The sequence below is a fragment of the Periophthalmus magnuspinnatus genome, chromosome 24 (assembly GCF_009829125.3).
Source record: "Periophthalmus magnuspinnatus isolate fPerMag1 chromosome 24, fPerMag1.2.pri, whole genome shotgun sequence".
NCBI classification, from domain to species: Eukaryota; Metazoa; Chordata; class Actinopteri; order Gobiiformes; family Gobiidae; genus Periophthalmus; species Periophthalmus magnuspinnatus.
In genome coordinates, this window is record NC_047149.1 from 15,505,457 (window position 1) to 15,520,693 (window position 15,237).

General features: G+C 39.3%; 2 protein-coding genes across 2 annotated transcripts; one reads left to right on the plus strand and one right to left on the minus strand.

Annotated features, from left to right (window-relative positions):
* Positions 1-86: 86 nt before the first annotated feature.
* Positions 87-6,477, minus strand: znf513a (zinc finger protein 513a). The gene is made up of 5 exons (XM_033990733.2): positions 6,271-6,477; positions 5,643-5,757; positions 3,630-3,761; positions 2,087-2,809; positions 87-1,974 (listed from the first exon to the last, which is right to left on the minus strand). The coding sequence occupies exons 2-5, from the start codon at positions 5,680-5,682 to the stop codon at positions 1,073-1,075; spliced, it is 1,797 nt and encodes a 598-aa protein (XP_033846624.1). The 5' UTR covers positions 5,683-5,757; positions 6,271-6,477; the 3' UTR covers positions 87-1,072.
* A 591-nt stretch (positions 6,478-7,068) lies between these two features.
* Positions 7,069-14,931, plus strand: si:ch211-278j3.3 (E3 ubiquitin-protein ligase RNF19B). Its single transcript, XM_033990732.2, has 10 exons — positions 7,069-7,287; positions 8,667-9,071; positions 9,143-9,630; positions 10,009-10,211; positions 10,300-10,447; positions 11,263-11,425; positions 11,522-11,636; positions 12,490-12,621; positions 13,553-13,823; positions 14,312-14,931. The coding sequence occupies exons 2-10, from the start codon at positions 8,919-8,921 to the stop codon at positions 14,541-14,543; spliced, it is 1,905 nt and encodes a 634-aa protein (XP_033846623.1). The 5' UTR covers positions 7,069-7,287; positions 8,667-8,918; the 3' UTR covers positions 14,544-14,931.
* Positions 14,932-15,237: the final 306 nt, after the last annotated feature.

Sequence of the window (15,237 nt, forward strand, 5' to 3'; positions counted from 1 at the left end):
ACAACAAAAACTGAATTCTCACATAATACTAAATTGAAAAAAATAAAATAAAAAATAGAGCGACACAACACAACATGGTGAGGATAATGGTAAAATCTTTATTTGACATTCATCAAAATACTGGATTTTTCACTTAAGGCATTTATGAATTACTGCATAAAACAACGGTAACAAGGAGCATGTCAGTGACCATATAATGGCATGTTGTCAACCTGAAACCTCTTGCATAATTCTTCCAATTTCCATGATAAAGTTTACATTAAACACACTTCCTATACTAAGTCAATGTAACATAACTAATAAAATACCACACACATGCTTTACTGTCTTTTTTCAAGTAAAACATGGTGTAAACAGATGGCTTTTCTGATCAAATAATACATTCATTAAAAACATGTCCACTGCATGTTCATGATATGGTAAGAAGGGAGGGGTTTAGGACACTGCTCAAATAGTCCAATTAACAACTGATGTGCTTTGAACAGTTGTGCATGCCCGGTGCTACTACTTTATAATGTAGGTAAACCTGAGTACTTTGGTAAAAGGGGCTGGGTTACCGTAGATACAAAGTTATCAATTACAAATAGAACTCTATGCACATAGGAAAAAAGTATATATTTGTTTAATGAAGGACCAATAGGTTTAACTACATTCAGTAAAATTCAATGTGTAATTGTTACTACACGTCTTTGTAGTACACTACAAATGAGGTATTACAAATCTACACAGTGCTGCTGTAAACATGCATGACAATGAAACACCACTAAATAAAGAGCTGATCTTGACATCAAAATAAACATTTATAGACAAACCTCTTCAGTGGATCTCAAACAGTAGCACATTTACTATGGGTGGTGGCATTTCTGGTTTCTAGTATTCACTTTAGTTTGATACACTGTCCAACAACAATGGGGCTTAGACTTGGTTCAAAGCTGAAAACTTAAGTTTGACACCCATTGTCCTAATAGTTTCTGAAACAAGAATGATCAAAAACATTAGCAGCCTCTGGACATGACAGACACACAGTTAGAAGGGACACTCAGTAATAACAGTCCCTTGCTGGTAGTTTCTCTTATACAACCTCCAGTTTGTAGCATGAGTGTAGAGTCTGGCCCTCCCTTGGCACATACTGCATATTGACAGCTAAATCCTTCCTGTGAACTCCCACACCGTCCTGTGTCCCTTCCCTGTCCTCCTGAGCATTGGGGGGCACTTTAACCCAGCCGTCTGTGGCCAGTCCGTGCTTCTTCTGGTGCCGTTTGTAATTGTCCCAGTGGCCCGTGGTGTAGCCACACTCCTCACACTTGTAGGGCTTCTCCCCTGTATGTCGCAGCATGTGCCTCTTGAGGTTCATGCTCTGGTTACAGCTGTAGTTGCACACAGTGCACTGGAAAGGCTTGGCGCCCGAGTGGACTCGCTGGTGCCTCTTGAGGTTGGCCAGGTTCCCGCAGGCATACTCGCACAAATGGCACTTGAATGGCTTCTCGCCCGTGTGCACACGGTGATGTCGTTTGAGGTTGTCGAAGTGCGCTGACGCGTAGTCACACTGAGGGCACTTGTACGGCTTCTCGCCACTGTGTGTCTTCATGTGGCGGGCCAAATGGTTGGGGTAGTGTGTGAGGAAAGGACAGGCTGAGCAAGTATATACTTTGTCACTGCGCTCCCCTGGGCTGTGGGGAGAGCCAGAGTCTTTAGTCAGCATCTCCAGAGTGCACTTGGGACATATCTGAGCAGAAGTGCCATCCTCATCCTCCAGAATAACACCACACAGTCGGCAGGTGAAGGGGAAGAGAGTGGAGGGCAGATTCCTGTCTGTGTCTGTGCTCTGCTGTGGGGCAGCAGGTGGGGGTCCTGGCGCAGGATTTATGGCAGTTATAGGTGGAGGTGAGGCTCGCTTCAGGCTTTCAAAAGCAGACAGATAGTCATCATCTGCTCTAGAAGTCACACTGGATGTCAATCTTGGCACCTGTGAGACTTTAATATGAATAAAAGGTCAGTTTTTGTATGACTGATCACACAGTTTAACAATAGGGAAAAATTATCTGAACAAAATGTAACAACTGATTATGCCTGTTACAAAGTTTACCTTTGGCTGAAGAGAGTTGTTCATTGGCCCTTTGTCCAGGTGGGTGCCTTCTCTCAACCGTGTGACCAGTGGCAGGGCGAGGCAGAAGGGCCTGTCCCAGCCCTGAGACCATGTGCATGCGCTGGTGGCGCTTCAGGTTTCCGAGGGAACTGCATGCAAAGTTGCAGCGGTCACATTTGTAGGGCTTCTCTCCTGTGTGGATGCGCAGGTGCCTCTGCAGGTTAACCAGCTGTGCAGAGGCATACGTGCACAGTGGGCAGTTGAAAGGCTTCTCCCCGTTGTGCGTTTTCATGTGGCGCTTAACGTGGTTAGCATAGCGAGATGAAAAACCACAGAGATGACAGGAGGGCAGTTTGGAGGATTTATCCTCACACGGTTGTGCTTTGTCAGCCATGCTTTTTTCACCATCCACTTCAGTTTGGGAGTGAATGCCACTGACTCCACCACCAAAAGGTAAACAGAAGTCTGTTGTTTTTGCTTTGCAGCATCTAAGGCAGAAAGGACCAACCTGGTCCATCCCAGGTCCCAAAGGGTCATGCCAGATCTGACCACAGCCTCGACAAGACAGGTAAGGTGGAAACGAGTGTTCAGTCTGGACCCCTCTGCTCTGGTCTCCTCTCATGCTGTGTGAGTTGTCTGTATTTTCCATTGTGAGTGGGCTGTAGACAGAGCTCTCCTCATCACCCAAAGAATACACAGAGAAACCGATCTCAGCCGCCACGTCTAGGGAGTACAAACACATAAGAAATCCATAATCAACAACACCAACTTTTACTACTAATCAAGAAAAAAAAAAAAAAGTCAGACAGAGACAAGTAACATTTAACATAGCGCGGACTAACCTTGCTATCTCCAATGTGCTGCAGTGAATGTTTGAACTTTAAGATACAAAGTAAAAAATAAAATAGTCCATCTGCAGCCCGACAGCGGGAGCTTGTGAAAGAGTGCGTTCCTTCCCAGGAGCTGAGGGCATGTGAGGAGGACGAGAGTGAAGGCTGGCTTTTTATCCTAGCCCCTGCAAACCCCTGGTGGATGATTACAGGCCTAATGATAATGATGATGACTGTAATGGTGAGGCTGCTGCCGATGATGATTATGATGATGAGGCTACATGATGATGATGATGATGATGATGATGATGATGATGATGATGATGATGATGATGAATAAATGCCCTCTCTAATGGCGTCCTTGATGGTAATGGCCCCATTTTATGACCTTATATAATAATGGCGCCTCAACTCCTTTCTCCACTTTTCCATTTTTTGTTCAGTTTATTTGACTGAGAAATATGAATTGTAAGATATTCTATTCTTTTTGAGTGAGACAGAGACAGAGATTACCTGCCTGGTCTTTGCAATAATGGTCTTTTTCACAAAAAAATACCACTGGGGCTCTCCTCCAAAGACCATTTAAAACAATGAGGGTTTATAATGATGACAGGAAGACAAAAACATATAACATCAACAATAAAATCCTTATTTTTAAACCAAAGCACACATAGGCAATGCATAATGAAGCAGAAAAATATATTTTTACAAACCTGCAAACTTCTCCAGGCCTAAAATTTTGTCATGATCAGAATCGTCAAACTCAATTTCAGGTCCCAGTAGAATGTCGGTGTCTAAGGGAAGGCTTCCAGGAACTTCAAAGGCTAAAGCATCTTCAGAATCCACTACAGGAGCAGACAACAAAAAAAATCTCAATAATGTATAAAGGCAAAATATTTTCTTGAGCACAAATCATTACATATATTATACTGTTCTCTGGTCTTACCATATCTTGTGCTGAGATTTGGGGAAACGACTGTAAAAGTTCAATTTTGCTAATCATCCAGTTACAGAAGAAAACCGTAAGAATTTCGAATGCACCGATACAATACTGGTATCGGATATTGGTGCCGATACTGAAAAATTAGCTGGATCGGATATCCGCTTCCAAACATTGGTTCATCTGCAATCCTGATTAGACCCATACAATGATGTAATATGACTATTTACTTGTCGTACTCAGTCCATTAAGAACCTTTATTTACACAAAGCTGTTCTTGTGTTTGTTGAGACATAAATAACACACATATAACACACTTGCAGTAGTTATGTCTTATTTTTATATATTTTTTTGTTTTAAGAAAAATAAATGCTGTTCTCAGTCTCTGTACTAGAACTATAAACTATACTGCCGGAATCGGTATCAGAACTGAAAAAAAAAAAACTGCATCGGTGCATCCCTAATAAGAATGATCTTGAACATGTTGCTTTTTAAATCAACGATTGTTAAGTTCACGGACCTTGTAGAATATCAAACAGCTCAAATTATGTTTAGAGTAGAGCAGAACTCTCTATCAATAAACAGATAAAAACATTTTCATCAGCAACACAGTCTAACACAGTCTCTCACAGTCTCTAACCTCAGGGGCAATGTCAACAAATATACTATACGCAAAGTCAGGAAAACAATGGAAAGCTTTTGCATTTCTGTCTTTGTGGTTAAACTTTAGAATAATTTAAGAAAAAAATATTAATGACAATTGATCAGTTATGAAGACTGTGAAAGGGCTAATTTGAGTGTTCTTCTGTTAGTTTATTAATTATTATTACCTTGTGACAGGAAACTGATTTTTTTAAGTTCCAATTAGGAAAGCATAATAAGTTATACTTCTTCCCACTCCTTTTTAGACATGTACATTTGCAGCTCTGTAGTCTTTGTATAATACCCTCCATCTGGATTTGTAACAGCTCTTGCGATGGCATCATTTGTGACATGACTTGTGTTCATATTGCACAAGTCAACTTCCCTGGCTTCCCAGAAATATGTCCTACTTTGTTATTATTATCATCTATCACAGTACAACTTTGTTTGAAATAATTAATGCAAACATTTAACACTAAAATCTAACACAAAATAACGCAAGTATTATAAAGTAATTTTTGACAGATGGTGCTCATTTACTGCACACATACTTAATGAAGCCTGATTCTATCTCAGTAGCTTAATGGCTGCCAAAGCACTGCTCCACAGCTGTTACAAAAAACTACTATCAGAGTTCAAGGACAACATTGCAACGATCCTGGCTTTATACTACCCTCTACTGGACACCTACTACTACTGACACAATCTGATTTGTTATTTGACAAGAGAATGTTTGCAATTAAACCAATTAAAAAGACAAGACTTAAAGTGTTGTCATCATACTAAAATTTAAAACCTGATTTCGATACTAAGTACCCATTACTTAGTATCGAAATAAGGTTTTAAATTATAGTTTTATAGTTTTTTATACTTGCCACCAATTTCTATACCACAATGATAATAAAAACTACATTGTATACAAATAATTTTCAACTCAAAAAAGAGATGTTTCGTTAATGTTATGATGTGGTCTTATAATAATTCTGATAAAGATCAAGACTGTTCCTAAACTGTTCATGTTTTTTTTTTTTCACACTTTTAACAACCCTAAAATAGACTTACAAGATGTATTATGGGAAACATAAAAATCAACATCATCAGTCACAATCAGATATGGCATAGTGTGATTTAGTAGAGTACGTACACTTGACTGGTTGTGGATTCTGCTGTTTTTTTCTGGGCATCTTCTGGTCAGCCTCACTTTTGTTTGTGGTGTCCCTCCACACACCTTCACAACCATCAGTGATTCCAGTACAGACCTGGATGCATAATACACATTTAATACACATAATAATGCGATGAAACAAATACAAGACTGCTATTGTTATACTGATGTAATAAAATGTCATTAACGTATTTATTTTGTTATATGACAAATTACTGCTGTCATTACTTTTACTTGTATTTTGGCATCAAGTTAATGCAAAATAGCAATTTCAAGTACAATAGTTACAAGACCATCTAATAATTATATCCACTTATTGAAGAACGTACAAAATTAGGCTCTGTATATTAATGAGAGAGATACAGAAAATGCACATGGGGCATTAGTCAAACCCATTGCACACTGTTATGGTAGGAAGTATGACACCAACTACAAATTCAGCCATTTGCTACACAAATTGTGTTTAACTATGAGCTAATTTCAGGTTTGAAATGTAACGCCCTTATTTCAAACTGACTTATTACAGATGTTGCTGTTGATGCCACTAAAAACGTGAAAACCAAAAGAGCTACTGTAACTTCAACACTGGGCTAACAAGCTAACTTACCAAAAATAGATAAATATTCCTCGCGGTCTGGTTAGCGACGCAAGTAGCTATAAACCTGTTATTACCAACGACGATTTCCTTCTTTAAAGGTCCATCGCGTAAAGATCCGCCATGTTTTCAGTGCTGCTGTGACAAAGAAAGGCAATTAATGGTATTCTTCATAACTTAATTGATTTTCTACTGGTCTTTAGGTTGTCAACATCAGTAAATAAAGAAGTTCCGGAATAGACCTTCACAATAAAACAACAACGTATTTTCACAGTTTAGCAACAAAACGATTATATAGAAAAAGTTTGTTGAATTTGTGTCTTAATGCAAGATAATTAAGATATAAGTCTCAAATTTATTCAAGTAAGCTATTATGCCACTTGGTAAACATGTATGCCCTGCACTTAAACTTTATCTTTGTTATAAATTGAAAGATTTATAAAGAGATGCTTCTGTTTCCGCCCAAAAAAAATCAGCAATGTATTATGGTTAATGTAGTTTATTGTTTAACTTTTTATTTTAACCTAAATACTAAAACTAAATTTGATGTTGATGTATAATCTGATATGCCATACATTTATTTATTGAATTGATTATAAGTAAATGCTAATTTAAATGCAAAAACTGTTATTATAGACTGTAAACAGGGTAAACTTTAATGACAAACAGCAAAAACATAAAATAAATACATGAAAACAAAGAAATTATAATAATAACATCGTTCACTAGGTATTTGCTTAATGAAATGGATAATGAAAAGGAGATCCTGGCATTTTTGCGTGATCCTATTGGTTAAGTGACTGCAGTGAAGCTCTCAGCAGATCTATCAGTCAGTCGCTGTACTGGCTGCATCTTCGTCTCGGCTGTTCCGATGTACCTTCCCTCTCTGCGGTTTTCCCGGTCACATACGCTCGTCGTGCTGCAGTGAGCGCCAAGGAGACTGGGGATAACTTGGCTGCTGTTTGGTCCTTCAGGGGAGGAGGAGCCATTGGTTGATGCTGCGCTGCAAAGAGAAGACACCGCACAGAGGTAGACCACCTTTTTACGCACTATTTAATATGTTTTTATTGCTTTATAACCATTGTTTGGTTTATTTTTCCTCATCTCACCTTGTCGCATTTCGTCTTGTTTATGGTTGATGTTTGAGGTTAATGCTATTAGCTGTAGGCTATAGCGACTAAACTGTGCCACTCCCTGTAACATTGATGCTATGAACAGCCCTGATTTAAAAGGATGTCATCAGCATAATTTAAAACCATTGAGCGTTGAGTTGTATTCTTTCAACGGATTTAAAAGAGCGTCAATCAGTACCCACGTGCTTTATGTTGTTCAGAATTGCAGAACCTTATTTTGCACGGGCTGTGGAAAAACCTAATGCTTTAGGCCAGAATCAACAAAATCTAATTACTCGGCTAAAGGCAACAATAATAATTTGGGAATTCTATGTAACTAAATTATACAATAATGTATTTGATGTATGTCCCATGCCACAACCTACTTGGCCATATGATATATCTCTTTTGAGTGATGTCAGGGATGCCTATAGGAGTAAGGCAGTGTGTGTTTATATGCAACAGACTGAGGTCATTCTCATTCTCCAGAACCCGCAGTGCTGATGAGGGCTGCTGTCCGGTGAAGGGGAATTTAATAGGCTCTATTCTAAGCTTCACCACTCGGAGAAAAAAAAAAAAAAATCTCTTTTTTTTATTTTTCACACTTTGAACAAGGCTACTGCCTAGCAACAGTTCATTAACAAGTTTCCTATCCTCCCAACACCTTTGCACTGAGGTGAAGATGTTTCTTTCTCGTGATAGGCTTCCTACAGGATAAACCTCAGGGCAGATGCTAGTTGTGTAATGCCATCTGTCATTTTATGTCATAGATGCTGTAAATGGCTAGGACACCTCGGTTCTAACAACAAAAACTGTTTCACTTATCCTGACTGATATATATATATATATATATATATATATATATATATATATATATATATATATATATATATATATATATATATATATATATATATATATATATAATTTTAAATGTATTGTTAGGCCAAAATCATTAGTTTACTAGATTGTATATGGTTGCATTTGTAGGCTAACTGAAAGTTATCTATATTGAACAAGTTGCATAAATTTGTTACTAAGACCTTGTTATGATTAATACTATTAAATATGGCCCGTTATATAAAAGCTTATGTTAATGGTCCTTTGGCCCAGCTGCTATGATAAAAGCCCATGGTTGTCTGCTGCTGTTAAACATAGTGTACTGTGTCTCCTCAGTCCACTGTGTCACTCAAAGCTCCACAATCCATCTGTTTGGAGGTTTCATTGATGAAATTATAATAGTCTTATTTTTTGTGTTTACTAACTAACTCTTTGTGTGATTCTTTTTTCATACAGTGGTGGTATAAAAAGTGAGCAGACAGCACAACCATGTTGGGGAGAGGATCCATTTTAGTAATGTTGCCCTCGGGCAGGGATTACCTCCTTCAGCTCATGGCTCCCCCCCACGTCCCACACAACAGAGGCCCAGTTCACTGAGCTCCCCCTCCTAAAAACAACAACCACTACACACAGTGTTAGCATACTGCTAACAACTCATGCTCATTGGTCTGTACTCCTCCGCTGCTGCCTCTGTTCTAGTTCTCCGTCATGAAGCGGCCCAAACAGCAGACAGGGCCCTTAAGTTTCCTAAATTTCTTCAGTCGAAAGCCCAAAGCTGAGCCAAGGCCTGAGAAGAATGTGGAGGTCAGGACCAAAGAAGAGGTGGCCATAACTCTTACCCTGAGTGAGCATCCAGAGCAGGTAACACCAATTAGTATCAATATTTCAGATCTATCGGAATTTGCTTTTAAAACTGGTATCTTTGTGCACAGGAGCTCAGAACAGAAGAAGAAGGAGAATCAGGAGTTTCTGAGGCAGAGAGAGGAGATGGAGGAGTTGCACTGACAGTGACTGAGGCAGGTGAGACGGCTGTTACCACAGCGACCGCTGAAGTGGGTGGAGTCAGCACTGGCCCCACGGGTGTGCTGTCCTTCTGCTCATCCAGTCAGGAGCAGCTGTTGGATGAGCACCTGGAGGAATGCCCGTTGTGTCTGCTCAGTCAGCCGCGCTGCCACTTCCCGCACCTGTCGTCCTGTTCGCACCGGACCTGCACCGACTGCCTGCGCCGATATCTGCGCATTGAGATCTCAGAGAGCCGTGTGGGCATCGCCTGTCCACAGTGCCCTGAGAGCTTGGAGCCTCTGGATATACAGGCCATCCTGGATGACCAGGCCCTGCTAGAGCGCTATGAAGAGTACCAGCTCAGGAGGTTCCTGGCCTCTGACCCAGACACGCGTTGGTGCCCTGCACCTGACTGCAGGTAGTACATTCTACAAAGCATCAGGGAAGAACACAAAATTTACTCTTTTATATAATGTCAATAAAATACCATTTGCTTTTTTAAGATAAGGAGTTTGTATTGGAAGGCTTGTAGAAAATGCATTTTTGCCCCTGAAAATCCTCCAACTTTAGTCATAGCTCAACATACTCTTACATACACACACATTCCTCATGGTCTTTATGGTTTAACACTGAGACTGCAGATTATACTTTGTCAACCTGCATGTGTAGGCTAATTTTCTCTTAGATCTGACAATGGTATGACGGCTAATTATATACACCAGCTTAACAAAATACAAATATATTACTCAGAAATAAGTTCACACAGTCACATTGTAATTGCATGTTTACTCCCCAGCTATGCAGTGATAGCCTATGGATGTGCAGAGTGTCCTAAACTGAGCTGTGGGCGGGAGGGCTGTGAGACAGAGTTCTGTTACCACTGTCGGCAGCTGTGGCACCCGTATCAGACCTGTGACCAGGCCCGACGCCAGCGCGCTCGCCACACCTCAGGGGGCAATGATGCCTCTGCACTGTATGTCTTCAATGAAGAACCTGGAGGTGAGAAATTTTTATACTAACCAGAAACCTTTTTGATAATTTTCCAGACCCTTATTTCTTTTATAACCCTCTATTGATTGTGTTACAGATGCAGAGGAGATTAAAGCATGTCCACGCTGTGGTGCCTACATCATGAAGACCAATGACGGCAGCTGTAACCGAATGAACTGCACTGTGTGCGCCTGTCAGTTTTGTTGGCTCTGTATGCAGGAGATCACCGACGTGCACTACCTCAGGTCTCTTATCCACAGAACATAGCTCTATCATACAGATTGTACTTTTACTTTGATAAAACAAAAACACTATTGATAAGTGGTGTTGAAATTAAAACCCATTCAGGATTTACATAAGGTAATTGAAATCAACTTTATTTGTCTCAGCTCTCCAAATTTAAGGCTTGGACAAGATACATGTTAGGAAGGCCATAAAGTCAGCATTTTCTGGACCACATTTCTCAAAATGAGTTCTTAGACCCATCCAGCAGCAGGTTCTAATTGTTTTTTTGTGAATTCTCTCAATACATATATGGTTTGTTATAGCAACTTCAGAGATTATAAGACAAAAGAAAAAAGAAAGACCAAAAGCCTTAACCAACCATTGAACCCACAGGATAATTTATTACTCATAATAACATGCAATGCATTTTAAAAAAGACAGATACAAATGACACTACTTTCCGACTGTTTCCATCTCTTGTCTTCACACTATTTGTGACTCACATCGTAGCATCTAGTAGCACATCAAAACTGTTAAAGTCAGCATTCAGCCTGTCATTGTTCAGAAGCTGCATTACTCTACACTCTTCGTCTGGCCTCCTATTGATTTTTCCTGCCTGGGATCCACTGCTGACTTGTCATTATTGCTCAGCTTGGTTCCACATCCATATTTTCTTGTGGCACCAGATGTAAATCCACCTACAATACCAAAGGTTTTCTAGCATACTCCAGACGATGATATACACATTCTTAAATTATAGTATATGCTATTTTGATTTATTTAACAGAATGTAATGCTCTTCTATATTTTACTTTATTTTTCTCATTCATTTCAGTCCCTCAGGTTGTACTTTTTGGGGGAAGAAGCCATGGTCACAAACCCGCAAGGTGTTGTGGCAGGTGGGCATGTTGCTTGGAGCACCAGTGGTCATCTCTCTAATTGCTGGTATTGCCATTCCAGTTATAATTGTGGGAATACCTATCTATATGGGTCGCAAGGTACATAATAATAACAAACATTTTTTTTTCATTAATCTCACGATAAAATAAGCAAACAAAATAACAATTCTGTTTTTAATGTTTTATTTTAACCAGGTCCATGGTCGCTGTAAGAAAAACAATATCTCAGGAAGTAAGCACTACTTGACTGTGGCCAGTGGGGTGATGATGTCCATGTTTGTGTCTCCTGTTATAGCAGCTGTCACTGTGGGTAGGCCATTACTTCATCAGAACATGCACACATGTGTACACCTCAAGAAATAACACAGGTTATATTGCAACATTTCTTTAAGATTTCTTGATGTTATCCTTTGCATTTCCTTATGAAATTAATTCAAATCACAGGAACTTGTTGCACATTCAAATGCATAGCCGGACCAGGTTTTACCCTCACCTGCCCCTCTCTGTTGCTGACACATTCTTGTTCTTGTTTCATGCCTGGATCAGACTGGTTCAAATGCTGCATTCTCTGTTCAATGAGAGGTTGGCAGTGGCACAGGCCTATCCCGCTGCCCTGGTTTTACCCTGGTGATGAGTCAATTGTGCTTCACTGTCCCCGCTGTGCTAATGATGTCCCTTTTGTCTCCTCTGTGCTCTGCATTGTATTGCCAGATTCCCAACAATCTCTAATACTCAGTATTTTAACACAGACACAAAACTCAAATGCTACAGAAAATTGGTGTAGGGTACCTGTCATATGGAGGTTAGGTTATGGCTTAAAAGTGCAGCATTTAGTGCTTATTGTCATCCCCTAAATATTGAAACAATCTCCCTCTTATGTTAATTTTGTGCTTTTCCAAGTGTAAAGTTTTGAATATCCTAATGAAAATACACAAAATTACAATAAATAGGACTTTTGTTTCAAACTGAAACTTATACTGCTTAGAGTTAGTACACTCAGTTATGCTGCAAATATACATTATATGTTATAATATACATTATAATGCATATACAAACATACATTATACAAATAAAAAAATATAAAAATACAGTAAAGTGAAAATTTTACACATTTGCTGAGTGTTAATTAGACTGCTAATTTTACTTTTTTTCTGTCTTTGCAGGTGTGGGAGTTCCACTTATGTTGACTTATGTCTATGGAGTTGTTCCTATGTCCCTGTGCAGGAATGGCTGGTGTCGACCTCAGAGTGATCCTCCAGAACCTCATAATATTCAATTGGAAGACCTTGCCAGCTGTTAGTGTATCATTTACCCTGTCAATAGATTGCGTTCATGTGACATGACAGCATTCTTGAATGACTATAGCTCAAGTTGGGGGACAGGTCATAATTCTATGGTGGAATTTCCTGTTTAAAGGGCCCGTATTATGCTATTTTCTGATCTATATTATAATGTTGTTTCCTCATCACAAACATACCTGCGGTTGTCTCTTGTTTCATTCACACACGCGAGCTATGTTCTGCTCTCAAACAGAAAACACTCTGTTCCAACTTGTGATGTTACGTAGTAATACAGTGTTCCACTGTGTTTTTAAACTGCATACACTGTCACTAGAATCATTTTGATAATGCCAGCCCTGGAATTGCCACTATCTGCTGAACTAAAAGTAAAAGGTAACTTGAAAACTACCGCTTCATGACATCACAGGATGGAATAGAGCATTTTGAGCTTTGGAGATGTAGACAGACTAATAATGCAGAGTTACTCAAACACACGTGAATGAAACAAAACACAATTCCAGTTGTGTTTTTGATTAACATTATAACATGGCTTAAAGTTCACAAGAGTCAATTTTGTGTAATGTAGGACCTTTAACTGGCAGATTGCAGATTTGTTGTCCTGGTTTATGGTTATTATCACTGTAATTACTGGGTCTTTCTGACACAGAGTTCAACGTCTTCTCTGTCATCCTGCATAAATTATTCAACTCTAAAAACTGTATTGGTTTCAGTTGAAAGAACTTTTATTCATAAGATCAACATGGAAAGTTTGTGGAGCCACTGCCTTAATAATACTAAATATGATATAGTCAATCTCCCATAGCAGGTCCCTGCCCTCCACCTGAAATTATCACATCATCTAATTCTAGAGAGTACAGAGAACACAACTTATAAAAACTTTGTGTATCTAGAATCAATCTGATCTGAATTTGCCTTTATTTCACAGATCTCCTATTCTCTCATGTAGTCAGCGACCACTGGACAGGCCAGAGCAACACAACGCTTAATGACACCAGCCTTCAGGAAGTGAGGGTCAGTGTCCAGGAAGTAGGTGTGCTACCCAGTACAAGCAGCACTCCCCAACAGATGAATACATATGAGGTTTTAGATGAAGCCACCAAACGCCATGGATACCACCAGCAGGACAGCCAATCAGACTGCGAGGTGGTTATTGTGCCTGATAGTAAGCTTACTGACCAAGAAGATGTTCCTCTGAGGTAAGCAGATATAAAAATAGTTTGAGCTTTTGGGGATTGTGTTTGTTAGAAACTAATATGCATAGAATGTTAAAGGTGTACTCTATAACTTTTCCTCTACCTGCTTGTCTCCATGGAGATGTTATTACTTTGCACTTGAATGTTCCTCGGTATAACATAAAACCTATCTATATGGCATTCATTTCATGATGGCTATTTTTATTGCACGCACTTGGTGTGTGTGGGGTTGCCTCTGTGGTAAGAACATAAAAGTTGCATAGTGCACCTTTAGTGTTTGTGGAGTTTACTATTTTAACATGGTCAAATATCCAAACTGCATCAAATGTTATGATCTTTCACATGACAGAAACGTACTCTTCCTTAGTTTGGATCTAAAACTTTATCTCACTATACACAGGAAATAGTTGAAAAAAAAAAAAACTTTAAAATTAATTAATTACATTTACTGCATCTAATCTGAAAGTACTTGTTTCTGTTGTTTTAATCAGGGATGGGACCAACATTGAAGTTCGTGTTGAGATTGAGACCCAGCCTAGAGGAGCGCGCCAGTCCAGCCTAAGTAGCATCCTGTCTGTCGAGTCTTCAGGACAGGCCCAGTCGCAGTCCCAGGACCACGTGTGTGCCTCAGAAGTGGAAGAAAGCCAAAAGAAAGAAGAGACCAGACCGGAGGGGGCAGCAGAGGGAACATTTTTACCAGTTTTTGAAATGGACACTGTATGAAATGATGCATTTTGACATTTCATTAGTTATAAGAGATTAACTAAAGATTTTAAAACTAAAAACAGGATTCTATTGGAAAATTTAAAGGCCAAGGTTGTCCTCCTGCTTCCACGACTGACCCTTCCACCAGATGCCTTCTAGTTCCAGCCTCTAAGGACAATAAGCAGACAAATTGTGTGTTTGAATGTATATCACACACAAATACATTTTAGCATGAGACTGGACCAAGCGGAAAGGATAGAAACTCCTATTAATCTTAAAGAGAGAGCATGCCTAATTCAGGGTTGGCACTACCTAACCCCTAATGCTATTAATGGACTTCAGCCCCCTCTTTGTCTGGCTGTATTATTCGATTGACTTTGTTTGCCAATAAAGAGGCCCCTCAAGCATGAGTTGTTTTATGGGAAAATTCAAACAGCTTAGTCTTGTATAGATAGACCACAGTTATTTAAATGCAAGACCTTTTACAAGATTAAAAAAATCACAAATAATGTTACTTTACTGTTTTCTGCGTTCGGAAAAAGAGACAATTAAACTGCGATGACAACCAATACCCAGCAGAGGGAGCCAAGGTACAATAACTTTCAAATCCGGTTGGTTTGATTATTACTGTTTTGAAGAAACAAAGTTTACTTAGCTAAAAGTACAACTATAATGTATTTCCATATCAACAAATTATCTTTAGATAAAGCTT